Genomic DNA, 23,113 nt, shown 5'->3' with positions numbered 1-23,113 from the left:
GAAAGCATGCATAATGCATTAACCATTTGCCATACTAACCCCCAAAAAAAGTGTTGGAATTGAATGTAAGTGTGGTGCTAGCATTCAATTAATTATCCACTAAACAGCATCTTACACCCTTAAAAACACTCAAAACCCAACACTAATTGACTTGATCTGTTAACTGCTCACTTGAAACATATGGCCCTCCACCAATCCCAGCCAGAAGAATTGTAAAATGTGTTTGTTTAACCAGCTCTTTCCTGTTTAATGACAAACACATATAGACAGATTCTCAATGCAACCACCATCATATACAGATTTAGTTGTCAATACACAGATCCCCTTTACATATTCCTCTCATATTCCCTCTCCCCTCATACGGGCCTACACTCACGGTGTAAACACTTAATTAGACAGGTGTGGAACAAAAACGAATCAACACACAATGACCAATAATCTCATAGTCACGGATTATCACAGAAAATCCAGCTACTTTCTACACTTCTGAAATACTCCACACTAATGACACGTGACAGACAGGTTACCCATAGTTCACTGCACATCACAGATATGTAGTCCAAAACAGCGCAGTCAGTATAGAACACATCAGGTCAAAACTGCAGAAAATTATAGGACGCGTCAAGATCTACCTCTGATACTTAAGAGATTCAATTCACTGCGTCGCATAAAGAAACTGCTAGCATGAGTCATTGTATGGTAAAACGCAATCCCTTTAGACTTTTTTACAGTAGAGGTCTGTCTGATTTTATGTGCTGCAGAGAATGTGTGGGTGAACATTGTGTATTAATATGAGCAGCGACGTGAGAAGGAGATGTTGGTAAGGACAAGGGACATAAAAACACTTAAAGACCTCCAGCCTTTACTGGATTAGAGCCTGGTGCCATTTTCTCTAATTTTCCATGGACATCTACTGTATCAATGACAATCTGTAGAATAACTCAATTTTAGACTACCGGAAAGCTAGTCCTCGTTTACAATGATCAGAAGTGCAATTTTCATAGGGAGATTCAAACACATCATTGGACAGGTTTCACAACAAAAAAAACACATAAAATAATTTATCGAACAAACAAAACAATCACGGCACCAGGATATGAAATACAGATGTGATTAACTTCAGATTTTCAGAAAGAGCTATTTTACCCAAGATCCTGACCAGCGAGCTCAGAGTTAATCACACGGGTTCCTGTGGCAACGCCCAGGGTGGGTGGAGTCTACCTTACACCAACATCACATTGGCTGTCAAGAGGAACAGGGAGGTTTTTGGAGCAGTGGTCAGGACAGTGTTCAGTCCTCAAACCTTCCCTCCAGAATGCTTTCAAAGGTGAACGGGAGGAACTTGAAGCCCTGGCCTACGTAGAACTTATTCTGGAATTCCACCCTAGAGAGAACAAGAGAGGTGACAGTTAACATCAGGCATATTACAATAAGAGCCATCAATCAATGCAAAGATCAATGCTGCACAGACATACTAGTCTAGCACCATCAACGGTTATACAAAGATCTTTTGAAAGCAAGTCTGAGGAGTCCCTTTAAACTAGAGTTTCTTTGAGGTGAAATATAGGTAGCCCTTAATGATTGTATCAAGCCAAAGCCAGATGGAGATGATGGCGAGATGACCCCTGCTCTCCATTCCACAACCTCCCTGTGTAACCCACTTTGTATCACACCCACGTTAAGGCCTAGACCTGGTCCTCAGAAGCGAAACACAACCCTCTTTCCATCTCCCTATTTATAAAATCTCCCTGCAAACTAACGGCTGGATAACCTTTCAGTGGAGGAAGCAGACATGCTCGTCATTCCTCCCTACGTCTGGAGGTAGATGTTCATCTGGGTAGGCTGGGGCTCTAGAATATGCTTACAGGAGAAAGTAAAACTTTAGCGGCATTATGTTTGACGTAGTCAACTAGCACTACTTTCCTTCAGAACATTTAAGGCAAAGAAACAAAGAAAAAAAGTGATAGGCTTTGTGTTTCTATGAATCTGAGATCGGAATTTCTCCCTAGACTGAAAACCGATTTACAGTGAGCTCCAATAGTATTGGGATAGTGACACATTTTTTTAATGTTTTGGCTCTGAACTAGAGGTCGACCGATTATGATTTTTCAACGCCGATACAGATTATTGGAGGACCAAAAAAGCCGATACCGATTAACACTTATTTTAACTTAATATAATACATCAATAAAATCTATTTAGCCTCAAATAAATAATGAAACATGTTCAATTTGGTTTAAATAATGCAAAAACAAAGTGTTGGGAAAGAAAGTAAAAGTGCAATACGTGCTATGTAAAAAAGCTAACGTTTCAGTTCTTTGCTCAGAACATATGAAAGCTGGTGGTTCCTTTTAACATGGGTCTTCAATATTCCCAGGTAAGAAGTTTTAGGTTGTAGTTATTATAGGACTATTTCTCACTATAGCATTTGTATTTCATTAACCTTTGACTATTGGATGTTCTTATATGCACTTTAGTATTGCCAGTGTAACAGTATAGCTTCCGTCCCTCTCCTCACTCCTACCTGGGCTCGAACCAGTAACACAACGACAACAGCCACCCTCGAAGCAGCGTTACCCATGCAGAGCAAGGGGAACAACTACTCCCAAGTCTCAGAGCGAGTGACGTTTGAAACGCTATTAGCGAGCACCCCGCTAACTAGCTAGCCATTTCACTTTGGTTACACCAGCCTCATCTCGGGAGTTGATAGGCTTGAAGTCATAAACAGCACAATGCTTGACGCACAAAGAAGAGCTGCTGGCAAAACGCATGAAAGTGCTGTTTGAATGAATGTTTACGAGCCTGCTGCTGTCTACCACTGCTCAGTCAGATACTGTATGCTCAGTCAGATTATATGCAACGCAGGACACACTAGATAAACTAGTAATATCATCAACCATGTGTAGTTAACTAGTGATTATGATTGATTGTTTTTTGTTTTTTTTATAAGTTTAATGCTAGCTAGCAACTTACCTTGGCTTACTGCATTCGTGTAACAGGTAGTCTCCTCGTGGAGTGCAACAAGAGGCAGGTGGTTATAGCGTTGGACTAGTTAACTGTAAGGTTGCAAGATTGGATCCCCCGAGCTGACAAGGTGAAAATCTGTCGTTCTGCCCCTGAACAAGGCAGTTAACCCACCGTTCCTAGGCCGTCATTGAAAATAAGAATGTGTTCTTAACTGACTTGCCTAGTTAAAGATTAAATAAAGGTGATTTCCGATTGTTATGAAAACTTGAAATCGGCCCTAATTAATCGGCCATTCTGATTAATCGATCGACCTCTACTCTGCACTCCAGCATTTGAGTTGAAATGATACACACAAATGTCATACCCTCCACAAAACGCTAACTTCCCCTGTTATTGTGTGAGGCTAGCATGTCTTGGGGGTATGATATTTGTGCGTCTAACTTTCTCCATCATCATTATTCACAATTATCCGTAACTATGGTAGCATCCACATTAATGTAGAAGTGTTTAGAAACATTATATTCTTATTTACAATAAAAGTGATTACAAAACCATTCATTTCTATTGAGCACAAAATAATCTGAAACAACCAAAACAAACAGCAAATGCATCCAACAAGCTTGATGTAGTCATTGTGTACTAGGAATAGGTCCAAACGTTTGACTACTTTAATACACAAGTGAATTTGTCCCAATACTTTTAGCCCCCCCCCCCCCCCCCCCCCCTCCCCATTTTAGGGGACCATAAACAAAAAGTGCTGTAATTTCAAAAAAATGTCACCTGATATGGATGAAAATACCCTAAAATTAAAGCTGACAGTTTGCACTTTAACTACAGTCATTGTATCCTTTCAAATCCAAAGAGCTGGAGTACAGAATCAGTATTTGATTGAAGCTAAAATGTCAGAATCTAAAATATACCAAGAAGTGTTTAAGGGATGACTCCTCTCTCAGCTACTGGAGGAATCTCTGGCTGGATCAAATGGTTTTGAAATAGGAGCAAGTGGGTATGCATGTTGGCCACAGCTAGATAAACATTTACTACTGCTATACATTCGACAGACGCCTGACAATACCGTGGCAGTTCGAAATCAAAGTTACAACTGTGTTAGTGGCCACTAAGAAAAATAAGTTTAAATAAATAAATAAAAAACACACAAAAAGTTATTTAGAAGGCCTCATGTCCTATTTGCCCTTCAGTGAGAGTGGAGCATTAGATTCCAATGTGCTGGGTAAATACAGTGATGAGGGTCTGTGTCAGTGCTGTGAGAGGGTGCCAGTGCATGATCCCTTCCAGTTCAACAGGGCTGTTCTGAGACACCAGAAGTTTCTCCATGATGGAAAGCATCTCACACACACAATCCTCCACTGCTTTATGGGATGCAGAGAGATTCCAGGTTCCTGGCCAGGAAAGAGCTGGAGGTGAGAGCTGGATAACCACAGCTCCCAGTAGCACCGGTCTGCTTAATACCAGTGGGACGGAGAGACAGGCCCGGTTTCCATTGAGACGCACACGGTTGAGGGCTCAGACGATGCCCTGAGAAACTAGAGCTAAAACGTTTGTTACCATAGTTTCACCAGCAGGGGGCGCTACAGTGCTGAGCCACACCTCCATGCCCTCTGATAGAGGAGGAAACAACTGAAGACATGCTCCTTCCTTCACAGGGTCTACAGACAATCATGGATTACAAAAAGAAAACCAGCCCCGTCGTGGACGTCTTGCTTCCCAAAAAATTAAACAACTTCTTTGCGTGCTTTGAGGACAATACAGTGCCACCGACGTGGCCCGCAACCAAGGATTGTGGGCTCTCCTTCTCCGTGGCCAACATGAGTAAAACATTTTTTTTTTAAGTGTTAACCCTCACAAGGCTGCCGGCCTAGACGACATCCCTAGTTACGTTCTCAGAGCATGCACAGACTAGCTGGCTGGAGTGTTTACAGACAAATTCAATCTCTCCCTATCCCAGTCTGCTATCCCCCAGTTCAAGATGGCCACCATTGTTCCTGTTCCCAAGAAAGCAAAGTTGACTTAACTAAATGACTATCACACCATAGCAATTCACTTCTGTCATCATGAAGTGCTTTGAGATACAAGTCAAGGATCATATCTCTTCCACCCTACCTGTCACCCTAGAACCACTTCAATTTGCTTACCGCCCCATTAGGTCCACAGACGATGCAATCGCATCCAACTGCCCTATCCCATCTTGACAAGAGGAATACCTATGTAAGAATGCTGTTCATTGACTACAGCTCAGCATTTAACACCATAGTACCCTCCAAACTCGTCAACCCTGTGCAACTGGGTCCTGGACTTCCTGACGGGCCACCCCTAGGTGGTGAAGGTAGAAAACAACATCTCCACGTCACTGACCCTCAACACTGGGGCCCCACAAGCGTGCGTTCTCAGCCCTCTCATGTACTTTCTGTTCACCCACGACTGCATGGCCAGGCACACCTCCAAGTCAATCATCAAGTTTGCAGACGACACAACAGTGGTAAGTTTGATAACCAAAAACGACAAGAGCCTACAGGGAGGAGGTGAAGGCCTTCGGAGTGTGGTGTCAGGAAAATAACCTCTCACTCAATGTCAGCAAAACAAAAGAGATGATCGTGGACTTCAGGAAACAGCAGAGGGAGCACCCCCATATCCACATCAACGGGACAGCAGTGGAGAAGGTGGAAGGTTTTAAGCTCCTCGGTGTACACATCACAGACAAACTGAAATGGTCCTCTTATACAGGTGAAGAAGGAGCAACAGCGCCTCTTCAACCTCAGGAGGCTGGGGGAAAAAAAGTGATTTGTCACCGAAAAGCCTCAAACTTTTTTTTCTTCTTTTTTCGAGAGCATCCTGTCGGGCTGTATCACTGCCTGGTACGGCAACTGCACCGCCCACAACCGCAGGGCTCTCCAGAGGGTGGTGCAGTCTGCACAATGCGTCACCGGGGCCAACCTACCTGCCCACCAGGACACCAACAGCACCCGATGTCACATGAAGGCAATAAAGATCATCAAGGACAACAACTGTTCACACCGCTACCATCCAGAAGGAGAGATCAGTACAGGTGCATTAAAGCTGGGCCCGAGAGACTGAAAAACAGCTTCTATCTCAAGGGCATCAGATTGTTAAACAGCCACCACTAGCAGAGAGGCAGCTGCCTACCTACAGACTTGATATCATTGGCCACTTTAATAACTGGAGCCCTAGTCAATGTAATAATGCACTAAGAACGTTTACATATCTCGCATTACATCTCATATGTATATACTGTATACTACACTATTTTATCTACTGCATCTTAGCCGCTCTGTCACTGATCATCCATATATTTTATATATTCTCATCCCATTCCTTTACTAGATTGTGTGTATTAGGTTTTGTTGTGGAATCGTTAGATATTACCTGTTAGATACTGCTGGACTGTCAGATCTAGAAGCAGAATAATTTCACTACACTCACAATAACATCTGCTAACCATGTATATGTGATCAATAAAATGTGATTTGACCCAAGTCAATGAGGACTCCAGACTAGCAGAAGATGGAGCCCTCCACAGCTTACAGTAGCTGTTAAGTGCAGGGAAGGTTCTAGAGACCTTAGTTTGAGACTCCTCAGACTGAACAAACATGTTGTCTATGTGCAAGAGATCAGTGCGTCTCTCACCAATGCAGACGCAGCGCGTGCAGGAAGGCAGACAGGCCCTCCATGATGAGCAGGATGCAGACAGTGAGGACGGCGAAGGCCCCGAAGATGATGGACAGGACAACGAAACCCCCAAAGCTCCTGGAGGACAGGCCAAGGTGCATCACCATGGTCCACAGAACCTCTGACAGCTCTGTTGGATCACAGAGGAAGAGAAGGAAATCAACTGTTTTTCTGTACCCTTTCAAAGAGAAACCAAAAAGGGTAGAGTGAGACGCAGCGAGAGAGAACGAGAGAGAGAGAACGAGAGAGAGAGAACGAGAGAGAGAGAACGAGAGAGAGAGAACGAGAGAGAGAGAACGAGAGAGAGAGAACGAGAGAGAGAGAACGAGAGAGAGAACGAGAGAGAGAACGAGAGAGAACGAGAGAGAGAACGAGAGAGAACGAGAGAGAACGAGAGAGAACGAGAGAACGAGAGAACGAGAGAGAGAACGAGAGAGAGAACGAGAGAGAGAACGAGAGAGAGAACGAGAGAACGAGAGAGAGAACGCGAGAGCGAGAGCGAGAGCGAGAGAGAACGCGAGAGAGAACGCGAGAGAGAACGCGAGAGAGAACGCGAGAGAGAACGCGAGAGAGAACGCGAGAGAGAACGCGAGAGAGAACGCGAGAGAGAACGCGAGAGAGAACGCGAGAGAGAACGCGAGAGAGAACGCGAGAGAGAACGCGAGAGAGAACGCGAGAGAGAGATTTATGTACTCACGTGCGTGGGCCAGGCTGAGGGCCCATAGGCGTAGGTAGGAAGCTGTGTTGGAGATGCAGCCCAGACAGTATTCTATGGTGTGGATGGCCTGGTGCACAGCCACATCCCCAAAGTTAAACTGGAGGAGGGAGAGAGAACACACACCCAGTATGAACCTCTAGGTGACAAGGACACAACAGTACAGGGACCGGGAGACCGGTCCAAATGAGGTCCGGGGCAATCTCTAACGACAGTAAAGTTCATGGCTAAACGGTACCACATTGAGGAAGACATTCACCAGATTAAAACAGCTCCAGAAACAGCAGCCTGACCCACTAGTCAGACCTCTGTAGCAGAGGTCTCCCAAGAAGCTCCTTCCTTACGACCCATGAACCAGACAAATGAGGAGCTGTGCAGGATATGCCATGCTGGTAATGGTAGTACCACCTCATGATCGGGGCAGACAGGAAGCACTACTAGTCTAAGGGTGTGGTCAAGTGTGCGGCTGCGCGTTAGAAGAATCCCTTGAACACCCAGAGACAGCAAAAACTCAGACCAAACACACAGTCAACAGCCTCAGGGGACAGAACACACATGTAGGACAGAGATACACACTATCACACACAAGCAGAGGCATAGAGAGACTAGCAAGACATGCGCTTTGGATAAGGGGATTGGGGGGGGGTGAGTGCTTGGCTTACCACTTCCTCCTCGGGGGCCTTGAAAGCGATTGACAACGAGTTAGGTTTGTTAGTGACAGGACAACAGAGCACAGTGATGAGAGAAACAAGAGAAAACAATGACATTAAACATAGGAAGATGTATAATATACACAATGTGATTAGGTGTTGCAGTCGTCACAGGCACTGGATCAAAACTACTGACAAAATTTCTTAAGGGGCTGCATAAAAACATTATGGCACTGGTATCTAGGTGGTGCATAGCAATTCCTCCAAAAGCATGCATTTGAGCATGCTAAGTATTTTGTGACAACATTTTACTGTGACATTTCCAGATATATCTATAGGCCTTGGGTCTTTGGCATATTGTTGTTGTGTGTGTTTCTGTGGTTGCTAGGGGAGACAGTGATGGGGAATGTAATGACCAATGGGGTTGGTGACCCACTTCTGACAGTGACAGCAGGTGGGACTGGGCTGTTTGGGTTACACCCTGCTCAGCCATTCAGGAAGGCTGGTTAGAAAAAAAGCTAACTAAAGCTTTAGCCTTCAGCCATTTACCATATCGCAGACCAAAGACGGTATTTCCCAATTTAACACAAATTAATGAATTAAGCTCTGTCGTTTAGGATTAACACGGTTAGCGTAATTTGGATACTTGACCAGATGACCCGGGCAGTTTATAGGCAGGAATTCAGTAAAGGTGGCCTGTTAAAATGAGTTCCTCCATGTTAAAACAGAAATGCTATATTTACTGTGTTAGTTACTTAGCACCCTGCCTGCCTGAACACCTGCTGGCCAGAGGGAGGAGCTGCACAACTCTAAACACAAACGCTGTCTGGTCAGTGAACTGGAAATACACTATGCAATTAATAAATGGCTTGAAAGGGATTGCATGGTGATACATGCAACCACTGCAATTCATTCAGCCTTTTGTTAATGAGCAAGAGCTCACATTATCAACATGCGATGTAACATGGCTCTAAAACATATTGGAAATGAATACAACATATTAGAATTAAAAGATTTGTTCCAGCACAGCCCCGTCCACTGAATCACATAGAGATCGCTTCTAGTCCAAGACCTTAGAGTTTATAGTGGCATGGACTGTAGACTAACATTGCTAAATAAAGTAACCTCCAATCAAATAAAGGAATCTGCGTGAGGCGCTTTGAAAGCTGCTCTATAAATCCTGGGTCCTGGAACCATAAAAGAGCAAACTGTCTGTAAACAGCCATAAATGCTTCCTGAAAGCTACAGAAACAAACTGACAGCTTGTCTGGTTTGAGGTTCACAGGAGCCTGTTGTATCGTTTCATATGTTTATCAGAAACTCTGAAATGGTGAGGGAGAGAACACAGAACAATCCCACAGACTTGATTCAGTGTGACTGTTTACTGTCTAAAAATTAAACTACATTTTTGTAGGTATTAGAATAACGCACATGTTGAGTAATAAGAGGTGCTGGATTAGCTTTGTGGTCCGTTTCATTTGCTCCTGCCAGATGCTGCTGTTGGTGAAGCAGGGAATATGAGAGCTCTGGTAAAGTAAAGTAAATGGGTTGGGTTTCTATGTGTGGCTGATGACTTCATTACTCATGGTTATTTCATCTGGGCTCGGTCTGGATCATATTGCCTACAGCAGTATCTAATGGAGTCCGCTATTTGGCCAACATTATAATAGACTACTCTGGTCACATACTTCATATATGCTAGGCCAACAGAGTGGAGGCTAGGGGGCATCCTGGTTTCTCACCTCATGCTCGTCGTTCTCCGAGTGCTGGGAGAGCTGGTCATGCTGGATGATCTCAGCCTGGTCCTCCGTGGGGCCGTTTCCCACCCGGATCCCTCCAAAGTTCTGGGTGCCCTGGAGGAACAGACAAGAGGACGACAGGGGTTATTGCTGGGGTCACAAACTCTACACTCCAGATCCCAATGGAACAAGTGTGTGTGGGAGGGAAGAGGTTACTACAGTACCAAGTTCTTCTTCCAGAGGTACTTTCGCCGCAGAACCAGGGTTTTCACTATCAACATACAGGGAACACACGCCAGGGCTATCAACACCAGCAGCGTCTGAATAACCATCTGTAGAGGGGAAGGACGAGAGAACGAGGGATGTTAGATGCGTATGGGGCGTCACACATTCTCCCACCATAAAATGGCTTGCTCAATTTTTTTTTAAAAAGGACAGATTGACAGATGAAAGGATGGATGGAATGATCACCTGTCCTCTGTAGAGGGGTTGGTTGGTGGGGTCGTTATAGTTGAACAGGAACATGTTGATGAAGGCGATGAGAAGACTGGGAGCATTTCTGGAGGTGTGAGCGTCGTAGGCCAACCACTTATAGAAGACCAGGATGACCAGGTAGCCAAACAGACTGGCCATGAACACAATCTCTGGGATGAAGCCCAGGTAGATGTTCAGGGGTTTCTTGAAATACCTTCAGAAAACAACAAGACATGTTCACCATCAGATAAAATAGTCATGTAGACAGGAAACAAACTGTCATGGTTCCTTAAAGTTAGTTTGGGATAAAAAATAAAAGTCAAAAATAAAAAAGCGCCCCACCACTTGTTTTGGTAGACAGCAGAGGGATAAGGATGGGGAAATATAAACCCTTTCAAATTCATAGACAGTGCTCTATATACAAGGACTGTAGCTTCTAAGCATGACTCACAGGTGGTTGAAGAGACTGAGAGACACTCCAAACAGCATGTGGATGACCCCCAGAATCACTGACATCTTCATCTTGAAGGAGTTGAGGAAGGTCAGCTTGTTGGTGGCGATGTTCCAGATCTGAAGAACACAGTCAAACAGTTATAAGACAATTAAATCAGGATGATAGAAATGTAACATATTACATTTGTCAAAATAACACTTTTTTTTTAGCTCACTATCCATCTTTATTGTAAGGGGATTTCAGCTTGTTGTCACAGAGACGGAGTACTCACTGGGTCAATGCCAATGGGGTAAGGTCCATTGAAGACTCCTCTTACTGCAGGGTCCAACTGTAAAACCTTGTTTTCATCAAGTGTCTGAAACCTGAGAACATCAAACATGGCATGAATCATCACTTCACAGAGGGCACTGCCAACAAGGTACAGGAGGTAAACTAATCTAATCCACAGACAGTACGAGACCGATAGAGGGGGATACTTACGACCAGGTGAGGTTGTTAGCGCGGGTGTCGAACATGGGCCTGACGCTCCAGCCAGAGCCAAACAGGTTGAGGGACTTGGAGAAGCAGTCGTTGTAGATGATGCCGGTGTAGATCGAGAAGATGCCCATCAGTAGGATGATGTAACGCCCAGCAAACACCATGCTGAACATCTACACAGACAGGAAGTGACACGTTACACTGTTAGAATCAAACTATGGCCACGTTCTGTTGCAAAACACTGTAGAACGTTGCAGACAGAAAAAACATAAATAGAGCCGAAGTGATTCCTTATTCTACATGTCAGAGGCATGTTTGTTCTACATAGAATATTTTTATCAGAATGTTCCAAAATATTGCGTCCTGCTGAATGCGCACCACGCCGAACATCCGCAGAGACCAAAAGTGATACTTTACACACTGTTAGAATCTGGTCTCAGTTACATTTTGTTTTAGCCATAGAGGATTTGGTTATTTATTCACACTCAAAAAGCATCAACTTGAAAGTTAAACTGGCCATCATGATGCCACTACAGTGTTAGGGCCATAGAATCTGTCTAAAGCAGAGAGGCAACCAAGCCCTGTTTAGTTCCCAGTAATGGAGCTAGAGGCTGGATAAGGGGTGAGGGGTGAGGGATGGAGCTGATGGGCTGATGGCAGGGGTAGTGATGTCCCTACCTCGTTGTCGTTCTTCTGGGCGACCAGGCGGCTCTCTCTCAGGACCAGGTAGAGGGCAGCGCAGGTCATGAGCACCCCGTGGCCCAGGTCCCCAAACATGACAGCGAATAGGAAGGGGAAGGTGATGATGGTGTATGGGGCTGGGGACAGGGAGGGAGGGAATCATGAGCGTACACATTGTGGAATGGGAGAGTGAGCCAACCCAAGCTCACACCGACACACGTACCAGTGATACACAATACAGCATGATCGACAGTGATGGGGTGATAATGGGGGAAATAGACTTGGCACCGGGGGTGAACATTTATCACCTGCTTTGGCTCAGTGATCTAGCCAGCTGGATACATAGACATTATGTGAGTTATGAGATCCCTACAAAGTCTGCTGCCTAGTGAGGTACATGAAACAACAATGTCTATCATTTGAACAATAGGTAGTTGAATGATAAAAGGGGAATAAAGGATAGCGAGAGAGAGAGAGAGGAGGTTGATCGTGTCAGATGTGGTTACCTGGGTTCATCTCGCGGTAGTTGCCGATACCGTAGGCGTCTACGATGTTCTGGAAGCCCGAGGTGAACTTGTTGGTCTTGTTGAAGGTGGGCGGGGTCTGCTTAGTCTGCATCCTGTTGAGGATGGAGGGGACGGTGGAACCACTCTTCTCCTGGAGACCAAGACAGAAAGACGGTCAGAGAAACGCACTCAGAGAATGGTCAGGAGGACACAACAATAGAGCCCTGTTAACCTCTACAGGGAGTTGAGGTATTCAGCCCTACAAGGCATTGAGAACAGCAGGAGTTGCCCTGCTAGCTCAATCTCCCATGAATGTGTCTAACAAAGGGATGTTTCATTGTTCCAGCCAGAGTTTGACTGTCAGTTGGCCTGGGATCTCCTCAGCGCTCAGGAATGAGAGGAATCCTCCTGCTTTCCCCATTAGTCTGTAGACTTGGCACTGGGACCTTCCATACCACCATCACTAAAAGTTCTGCAACAACGTCTTCAATAAATCAGATTAATATGACAGATTCATTTCCACAGCTGGTTTGAAGATGAATCTATCATACTACATGTATCATCTGATCTCCCACGCCTGCTGTGTGTGAAAGACAACAGCTTGTCTAAGGGATGGTTCGATGGCTGAGGTAGAAGCAGAATCGTTGTGTGTATATTGAGGGCAGTATGTCCCTGTGTTTCTCAACGAGGCACATGGGGTAAAAAAAGCCTGGTGGGATAAATGCAGCATGGAGACTGAATGCTGTCCGTGACAGGGTTAAGCCCTTACTGGCATGAACAGGGCAACAGAACAGGACTACAGAAGAGGACAGGACTACAGAAGAGGACAGCATGACGTCCTGATACCGCTGGAATCTAGCCTCATGATGGGTGTAAAATCCTCACATACCCAGCACTCACGCAGTGCCTCTCCACGTCCTGTTAGCACTGTCTCTCAGTCTGGATCTGTTACGACTTAATGGCCTAGCAGAGTCCAGGAATAATGGCCTCAAAGCTGGGTTAACTGGTGACTATGAGGCTCGCTGGTTCGTAATGTCTTAATGCTACGGTGTCCTCCATCAATGAACTTGACCTAAACAGTATAATAGAAATGTCCTATTAAATAGATATGGAATGAACCCATTCCCACTATTTTCCACCAGAGCCCTATGGACTCTAAAAAGGTAATAGGGTGCTATTTGGGACGCAACTTAAAACTTCCTGTAACTCCCCCATGCCTCTAGTCGAGACGGGTGTCCTCTCGACTCACCGTGCCTCTCCGCAGGGCGAACTGGATTGAGTCCATGTCTGACACGGGGCACCACACCTCGGCGATCAGACACTTCTGGGTGACATCGATGTTGCACAGGTTCAGGGTGTGGTAGACGGCCTTCATCTTCCTCACCTTGATGAACCACACCCTGACAGTCTTGGCTGCAGCCTGCAGGACCCGCTGTCTGTGGTCCTCTGTCTGGTTCAGCACCTGTAGTGGGGAGGGAGATCAGGGTTTGAGATATGAAGACAAGATGCGACTAGGATGCTACTGTAGTTGAAACCTTGCGTGGCTGGGTACAGAACATATCCAGCTGTGTAACTAGCTCAGGTGCTCTGTCCTAGACAGTCTACCGACTGTTCAAGTTTGCATTCAGTTCTCAACACATTCACACTCAGCATTTAAACAAAAAAAGGTATGCGCCTAACTAAACCGACCTCAACTGGAAAACAGATGCAGGCCTAGATGTAGGCCAGGGTCGGAGACTGTGGAATCAGGACAATCCTCTAGTAGTTTCCACTCAAAGCTAGAATTGTGTGGGGAGTGGTATTGGTCTGCATAGTGTGCCTTCCCTACATGCCCAGAACAGCAAGTGCTGTTGCAATGAATCATGTTCCACTTCTTATTTGTGGAGGTGGTTCACATTAATAGAAGGCTTTGCTGGACAGTGTGCACTATGTGATCAAGTTTGATAAGGGGTTATATCAGACCCAGCGTAGCAGGGTTTCCCGTAAGAGCCGGCGGAGGCGTTCTCAGGTATGCAGCACTGACTCATATCAAGTTAATGTCTTATGATCAGAGGATTGCTAACATGCCGCTACCCTACACCCACTCTCGCCCACGTTGTCGAGACCCTCTCACGCCCACAAACACACACTGTTCACTCCCAAACTAGCGGGCCGGGCATTTCCCCTCCAACCTCGCCCTTCTCTCTTGACGACGACTATCCCGCCCCCGTAGCGACGGGCATAACAGTGGCCCCTCAAACAGCGAGGCAAGCATTCCCAGGCACTTACTGGCAATGAGAGGATGTTAACATTTCTGGAAGACAGGGGGCCTGCCAAACGTAATGCAGAGTCTCTCACGCTCTGTCCACACTGGGGTCTGTAACTGATCCTGAACCACAGAGATTCTCAACACACACCACTGAAACACACACACACACCACTGAAACACACACACCACTGAAACACACACACCACTGAAACACACACACACCACTGGGTGTCTGTCTATCAGAGAGAAGTACATTGTGAGTGATTTATTTTTATTTTTTTACTTCAAGCTAAGCCCATTCCTGAGAATGTGAGTAGTAAATGTGGTCACTATGTGAGTGTGGGTGGAGTGGGTGGCTAATTGGCTGAACTCAGTGTAAACCACCCTGATGATCAGCTGGTTTCCTATATGCAAGGCGAGTGAGGGTTCCTCCTAGCCAAACAAGGAAAGGATGCCTCCATCCAAGTGCAAACCGTCTGCGCCAACAGACTACGTAGGGCTTTGGAGCAGAACTGGGTATTCCCAGAGGGAGTATTGAGTTTCTCTTCGTATAGGGATGGTGTTGCACCATACACTGCTGCTGTTCCATGGAAGGCTAACTGAAGTTCTGTCTGTGTGGGCTGGACTTCTAAAGACCACAGCTCACATGTTGCTCAACAGCTGCAAAAACCAGAAAACACTGAGACAGGCATTGTTCCTGGGTCACCAGACACAGTTGGCACAAGGAGACAGGGTGTTAGACACTGGATTATAATACCAAAGAGGTGGTGTGTGTGTTTGTGTTGGGATTGGCCTTCACTCCCAGTCCCGTGCCTGTTTTTGCCCCGTTTTAGAGCGGTGAGTCACTGTGCCAGGTTTCGAGGTGCTCTCCCAAAGGCAGGCCAGAGGCAGATCCAGTTCAGCCACCTCATGGGCCTGGCACGGCACGAGTGACAACCGTTTCTGACCTCTCCCTCCCTGTAGCTTTTTCACACCCAGCTCCACCCAGCCCATTGATGCCGACGCCCACTACCGCCGAAGAGGTTGAGTGAGTCAGACACTGAAGCCAGAACGTTTGAGATATGAACACTGCAAACAGACAGAAGTTAACTCAATTTGAAGGTCTCCCTAATGTGATCAACAAACATATCCTCTGTGGTTTTGTGTGATAGATAAAATATCTATTACTGCAACACTGCTGGGGGAACTAATCTGGTGTCATCAGTCTTTCCCTCCACTTCATCATGATTTGGCTGAGGGCTTGATGGCTCAATACAGAGGAAATGGCAGAAAAAGGAACTGAAACTTCCGCAGACATTGAAGCAGCAAGACGCAGAGCAAGAATCCTGACTACGCAAAAGTCTAACATTAGCAGAAAGTTAAATAAAGGTCTATCCAAAAAGCACATCAAAAGATGACTCATGTCATGTTGAAAAATAGAAAGAAGGTTTCTTTCCTCAAACTAATGACTAAAAACACCTTTGAGTTAGCCACATACCTCATGTGGTTACCTACCACTCCCCTCCACCACAGCCTCTGGCAGCTGAGTATACAGTTACAGGCAAAACAGAACACTGATCAGAAGCCATGATTGAGCCCAGATCAAGTTCACAATGAAAACAGATGAAATATTGAGGAACTAATTCACTTGAAAATGTAAGGATCTGTTAGATTTAATTTATGTAACAAGACATGATGTAAATATCTGTTCGTTTTGGCTGGCTAGCTGACTGTGTGGACTCCCTGTCTGTGTTACAATAGGTCAGGCAGGTCGTACCATCTGCAGGTCATCGATACGGGTGGCCACCCCTGCAGCCATCTCCTTCCTCTCCTGGGGGGTCTCTGGACAGGGGTACAGTGACGCTCGGAACCTGAGAGGTGAAGGAGAGAGGGGTTGATCAACCCAGAGTGCCTGGAGCGGAACAGAAAACCAATTACAACATTCCTCTGTCTAGATTAGTTAGCGTTTCTTGAATTTCTCAACCAATCATAGCCCCTTACCCTTCACATATCTTCTTAACCCGAGTCTTCAGCTGATCTCCTTGGAAGAATATGATGAAGACAGACTTATAGACCTGGTCACCCTGTAGGGAAAACATATCAACAGGAGTTAAGTGAAGAGGAGACTAAACATTGCCTTATAGAGCAGAAATATCACTATCATAAAGAGTATGGGTGAGGTAGCATGAATAAGGAAATCAATGGCACTCATATGACAATCACAATGTCACCAAGCGGTCATGGTACAACAGTATACCACTGAATAGGTCACACAAAATCCTGCACAGTTTTTGTTCCCCTAAGCCCTCCAGATTATTATACTAGTATCAGTGAACAGTTACTGACCGTGGCAGGGTCCTCCAGTGAGTCTTCAATGTCTGCCTGCCTCAGGAACACGTTACCACGGCAAACCCTCCACAGCATCCTCTCAAACGTAGGGATGCGCTCCCTGCTGATCACCCCAGCAACAAATCTGCAGGAGGAATGATAAGGCATGGATCAGCATTTACAGTAGAATAGCTACAAAATGCATCTCATCTCAAAATAAGGTGTTTGATATTTGCAATGAGTCAGGTCCCTAAATGGCAGCTCAAGTTGGAGCTGATCCAAGATCAGTCCGTAATGCAATGGCATTGTAGAATGAAACCTGGGCACATAAGGACAGAGGTCATTGATTTTGTTTGTTCACACTGGTGATGGGCGCACTACTGATGAAAACATCCTCTCTGGATAGTGGTGGATATAGGAATGGGAGCTGAGGGCATGGGAGCCATGGAGGAGCATCAAACAGACATCAGATGGGAAGCCCTAGGGCCTTGGGGCACTGCATCTGTACCAAGCAATCCATTAAAAAACTAGCGCTAAACTTTGCCACAACCACAGTATTGAGCCATTTTAGTTACGGTTTTCTGAGAATGATTTTTTCACCCCATTTTCTGTTGAAATTGTCCCCGATTTGCTTACACTTTATGACATTTAATCAAATCTATTTTCTTTGCCTCTGTCTGCAAATAGATGACAAACTTTGATGTCCCCCTCTTCTAGAATGCATGTGTCCACATATCAATTTTGTGTTGCTGGTGTTTGCATGCTATGTAAACTGCTTATCATCAGTCTGATGTCTATCTGCTCACTCTGTCCACTACTGAAGACAGAACCCTGATAAACAGAGCTACATCTTACTGCCAGGCAACATGCTAGAGTGGTAGCACCTGTAGTAGTACTGGCCTCTTATCAACCATTAAAAGTCATTAGGAAACAATTGTCCACCGATACTGACAGGGCATGTGGGCTGTCAGCTTAGGGACGGAGTACGCAGAGAGACACAGAGCACCGCCGCACACACTCCGTCAAGTGACCTTAGTGGCCCAACTAATCTGACAGCCTGAGCTTGTGTGGGCCAAACCATTTAGGTGTTACACTGACTGACTCCACCTCCAGGAAGTAATGTAATGACAGTCTTTTCATTGACCTTTAAGTCTTGAGGAGATGGCTAATGCATCCTTAATAGAGTGGACCAAGGACTCACCCCAGTCTGAGAGGAGGACGGGTCCCTACTTCAGCGGGATCCATCAGGGTCGACGACTCCTCCAGCAGATTGGGGTCCTCCATCTGCAGCGGGGTGGAGAGAATGACAACCAATACATTTAGACCAAGATATTTTCAGCCAATTAGACATATGATAAAAGAGCATTAGAAATGCATCCCTGTTTTCAGGAACAACTGGCTTGCTTTGTTGGGGAACTATTTACACCCTGGGAAGGTTTGACAGTTCAGTGGGCAGGAGCATGATATTGAACACAGGCCAGGCTCTTCATAAAACATAGTAAACAGCTAGCTAGGGTTTATATGAACAGTAAATTATTGGCAAAAAAGGCTACACATTCAGCTGAATGATTTACCCCCACGCAACCTCATAAGCGCTTGTAAAATAGGTGATAACATTCTAAGTTCAAGTAGCTTAGCTTGCAAACTCAGTGGAGTGGAGTTGATGCAGGTCAAAAGTACAGACAGTAGGTAGTCTCGTCTCTGTCATATGTGAATGACTATCTGTGTATGGCGTATTACTCTGCTATGTAACCTAGGTGCATCTTTAAACTTGAATAACTGGTCTGGGGTTGGGGATGTAATTACCAAACCGTTATAAATACACAAGCCTTATGCTACCATATACTGTACAAAGGATGCAGACATCTAACCCATACTAAGTTAACATAATCCTATGATTCACTATGGAGTCCGCAAGGGGCCTAGTCAGTAAGGCAGGCACAGAAACGCTGTGAATATATAGTGAATTGGTTTGTGTACAGTGGTATTGACCTCGTCGAAGAATTGCTGGGTGCGGCGCAGGATATGCTTGAGCTCCGTCAATTCTAGGAAGTTCTTCTTCAGGGCCTCCTGGTTGGTGTTGATCTCCTTCAGCTCATTCTCCAGCTTCTCAAAAGTGGCCTATAGAGACAGAGGGTGATGGGGGAGTTAGTGAGCTGGGGACATGGTGAGTTGAGCACTTTGTAACCAGAGTGGATTCTTAGCGAGAACAGAGTGAAGTTACCTCCAGGTCAATCATGTCCCTAGGGAGGGGGACCTCTGGGTTCTCTCCTGTATCCACCATTGGAATGTTGGCTTTCTTGATCTCCTTCTCCACAAACCCTGTGAGAGAGCGAGATGACTGGGTCTGAGTGGGGATAACTAATAGCAGTGATACTGTTGTAAATATGGGGGAGTATAATGAGTGAAGCAATGGGTTAAACACTTGAGCTCACTCACGAAGCTTGCGGTCCATCTCCTCACATCGACGCACTTCATTGACAAACTTGCGCTGAAACACGTTCACGTCTGGGTTCAACTGTAATGCAAACATGCAAACTATTCAAAACCTTTTGCCATCGCAGGGATGAAAATGCCTTCAATCCATTTGCCATTATCTGTCATATATAACTAGAGACAAACATTGTGTTGTAACACTAAGATGCATTCAAAGAAATTGTAGCTTTGGCTACTTCTATAAAAAATGCAGTAACTTATCCAGGAAACCTCAGAGCGAAAACAGCATTGCTAATATCTTCTGAAAACAGCTAACTGGTGTCCGCACTATCATTTGATCTTATGAATGAGGAGAGGTAATACAACCAAATAAAGGGTATAATAACATACTGGGTACAACAGCTAGTCCCTTTCAGAGTTTCCCCTAGGATTTTTTTCAGAACGTGTGGCAACGTTGGTGTGGGGGATGGGGAGAATGTCCTTATGCTGGGGCAGTCTGGGGGCATGCACACCCGTGAGTTTTTTTGGGAGAGAACGACTGAGAAATTCACTTCTGGTGACTTTTTTAAAAGGACATTTTACAGCAAAATGCATTAAAGTTCAATTATGTTGACACCATCTAAAATATAATTTTCCCTTTAAAAGCACTATAGCCTATCTGACGCAGCATAGCAGTTTCAAATACATTGGCTGAAACATGGCATTGCCCATCTGTATTTATCTAATTGAAAAACACCTAGGACTCAATGAGTCAAATGCTACAAATATACACTGAGTGTACAAAACATTAGGATCACCTGCTCTTTCCATGACACCAACCAGGTGAATGCTATGATCCCTTATTGATGCCACCTGTTAAATACACATCAATCAGTGTAGAGATGAAGTGGAGGAGACAGGCTAAAGTAGGGACAATTGACTATGTATGTGTGCAATTCAAAGGTTGAATTGGCAAGACAAAAGATTTAAGTGCCTTTGAATGGGGTATGGTAGTAAGCGCCAGCTGCACCTGTTTTAGTGTCAAGAACTGCAACGCTGCGGAGTGTTTCACGCTCAACAATTTCCTGTGTGTATCAAGACTGGTCCACCACCCAAAGGACATCCAGCCAACTTCACACAACTGTGGGACGCATTGGATTCAACATTGCCCAGCATCCCTGTGGAACGCCTGACACCTTGTAGAGTCCATGCCCCAACGAATTGAGGCTGTTCAGAGGGGAAAATGGGCTGCAACTCAATATTAGGAAGGTGTTCCTAATGTTTTGTACACTAACTCCAGGGTTTTTTCTGGAACAAAATGGCGGCCCGCTGCTGCTAAATGAATACGGGAAACACTGCCTTAGTTTTCCCCCACACCATATGATCCCAGGAGGGATGTCATGCGTGAGCTTTCCCATGCTCAGCCTAAAGGGTCAGCTACTGGCACATGATGAAAATGCTGCAGACGCCAAGGTATGTGCTTTCACGACCATCTGACTGATTCGATATTACTACAACAGACTACCATATTCATCTACCTCCTTCCTGAGTTTGTCCTTTGTTAACAGCCATACATTACACTGCTCTAGACCTATATAGCCTGAAGATGGATTGACAGACAGAATAGCACTCAATAAGAAAGGAGAGACAATAAGCATAGTCTAGCGCTAGAGCATCACAATGAGGAATGGAAAAAGAGAAGCCTGGACGACTCACATCACGGAATTGCACCATTCCAATCTCTCCCAATTCGCTGACACAGCAGTAGGCAGACTCTGATTGGAGGTAGAGCTGGGCCAGAGTCATCTCCTCACTTCTGAAGAGTTCCCCCATGATGGCGTAGTGTGGTGCACCTGCTCAGTGATCAATGGGATCCTCCTGGATATCTAGCTAGGGTCAAAAAGATTGAAAACATCACCTGCACAGTAAACAGGAGAAGCTGAGTTCCACCAGAAGGAATGAGCCTCCAATGTTTTCAAAAAGACAGCCAACTCTGAGAATACATAGGCCTACATTGCCAAAGGAGTTCCCTTGTGTTGTTTCTTTTCACACTACAATAGCCTTAACTTTTTTGATTTGAAGTGTAATTTCAGAGAAAAAGATATTGGCATAGACCTGCACCCTCTTCGAATGTGTGTTGTAAGGATGACCCTAATTGTACAGCAGTAATAAACATTCTGTATTAGTGATGTGATGGTTTACACTTAAGCGAGGAGCAGGCATGTTTCAGAAAAAAATCTAACATCTAGCACCCATAACCTTTGCAGGAATTCAGTTTGGCTCATTAGTCATTATGTTGTCATGAAACTGGGGAGCCACTCTTCAAGAACCATAATACATGTAAAAGTACCATCATATGTGATAGTACGATCCTCATTTAGTTTAATCTCACAATAGGCCCCCTATCTCATTTTGTACAATCAATGACAGATTTTCGAGCCAAGCCTTTGAGTTTCTCAGTCTAGGGTGCAAAATGACTCAGGACAGACAACAGGTTCACACTATACTCATTAGAAGTAAATTAAACACACATTCATATTTTCTTGAAGTGCAAATGCCTCGAGTGCCATAACAGGTTTAGCTAGCTAGCTATGGATTAAACCGTATCATGTGATCTGATTTGCCAGTCAAGCAGGATTACATCGTCAATATCAACACTAACTACAACGGTTGAACAACTAGTGGGGATACATTTAGCAAACTATATAATTGAAGTCCATGAAAGAGGATCTCTTTAGTAGGGTCACTGCTTGCTTAGGATATCTGCATGACCAGTTTGTCTGCATCCTTGACAGCTCGAGTCAGGCAGTGAGTCTGATCTAACGTTAGTGTTTGTTTTGACAGTTGTTACTCGTTAACTAACGTTAGTTAACGTTACATAAGAACAAAGCAATTCGCTATAAAATTCCGTAGCCAGCGGTACAGTTAATTGTCACCGTATATCGACGATATGAACTGACAATTAATTGTACCGCTGGCTAACTAGCTAATTTAGCTAACTAACAAACATTAATAGCAAGCTAGCTAGTTAGCCAGGACGCAGGCGAAGCACTTGTTGGACCTCAAACTTTCTGGTAACGTACGCTGGCTAACGTTGTTCACCAAAAACAATGTTATATTAAAGTACAAAATTACTAGCTAACGTTCTTACTCGACTGACACTCAGGTTATTTGGCTATTTGACCTCTCTTGGCAGAAATCAAACTAATCTTAAATCATAGCTAGCATAGCAAGTTAAACCTAGCTACGGTAACCGGATAACGTTATAGCGAGCTACTGTGCGGTGAATGTTACTAAATCATCCGTAACGTTTGCTTTACTAGCTACAGGGGGAAAATATATATATATATATATTGGAAACAATGCTGGTATTGAACAAGTAATACTGTCACCAAACATTTCTTACTATTGTTGTAGCTAGCTACTAGTCTTCCGTTCCCGGCTCCCAGTTTTCAACGCTGTTCCACACACAGCGCTCAACGAAATATCAGCTGATCAGAGGCTTGGCTACTGCGCTTCACGTCACCCATGCATAATATTGAAGATCATGATGATGCACCCCTCAACTCATATAAAGATAACATCTAATTATTGGCATTTACGTTAAAATGTGTTATTTATCAGACGCTCTTATCCAGAGCGACATAAAGGAGCAATTAGGTTTAAATGTCTTTCTTAGGGGCACAATGACAGATTTTTCACCAAGTTGGCTCGAGGATTCAAACTAGCGACTTTCGGTTACTGGCCCAACTCTGTTAACCGCTATGCTACCTAC

The 23,113-nt window shown here is 44.8% G+C and overlaps 1 protein-coding gene across 4 annotated transcripts; it reads right to left on the bottom strand.

The window, feature by feature from the left end:
* Positions 1–222: 222 nt before the first annotated feature.
* On the bottom strand, positions 223–22,835 carry LOC139421174 (V-type proton ATPase 116 kDa subunit a 1-like). 4 transcript variants are annotated; one of them, XM_071171791.1, is made up of 22 exons: positions 22,745–22,831; positions 21,055–21,228; positions 19,363–19,441; positions 19,148–19,245; positions 18,916–19,044; positions 18,125–18,207; positions 16,942–17,068; positions 16,597–16,679; positions 16,373–16,466; positions 13,618–13,830; positions 12,369–12,519; positions 11,860–11,999; positions 11,185–11,354; positions 10,976–11,066; positions 10,702–10,820; positions 10,248–10,464; positions 10,001–10,108; positions 9,780–9,890; positions 8,050–8,067; positions 7,370–7,487; positions 6,631–6,802; positions 223–1,384 (listed from the first exon to the last, which is right to left on the bottom strand). In XM_071171791.1, the coding sequence occupies exons 2-22, from the start codon at positions 21,169–21,171 to the stop codon at positions 1,291–1,293; spliced, it is 2,532 nt and encodes an 843-aa protein (XP_071027892.1). In that variant the 5' UTR covers positions 21,172–21,228; positions 22,745–22,831; the 3' UTR covers positions 223–1,290. The 4 variants fall into 4 exon arrangements, with proteins under 4 accessions (XP_071027892.1, XP_071027893.1, XP_071027894.1 ...); XM_071171792.1 differs by having other exon boundaries at positions 21,055–21,224; positions 22,745–22,827; XM_071171793.1 differs by lacking the exon at positions 8,050–8,067 and having other exon boundaries at positions 22,745–22,835.
* Between the last annotated feature and the right edge of the window lie 278 nt (positions 22,836–23,113).

Source organism: Oncorhynchus clarkii, chromosome 12 (assembly GCF_045791955.1).
Source record: "Oncorhynchus clarkii lewisi isolate Uvic-CL-2024 chromosome 12, UVic_Ocla_1.0, whole genome shotgun sequence".
NCBI classification, from domain to species: domain Eukaryota; kingdom Metazoa; phylum Chordata; class Actinopteri; order Salmoniformes; family Salmonidae; genus Oncorhynchus; species Oncorhynchus clarkii.
Note: the sequence above shows the minus strand (reverse complement) of the source record. Positions and strands in the feature narration are given on the sequence as shown.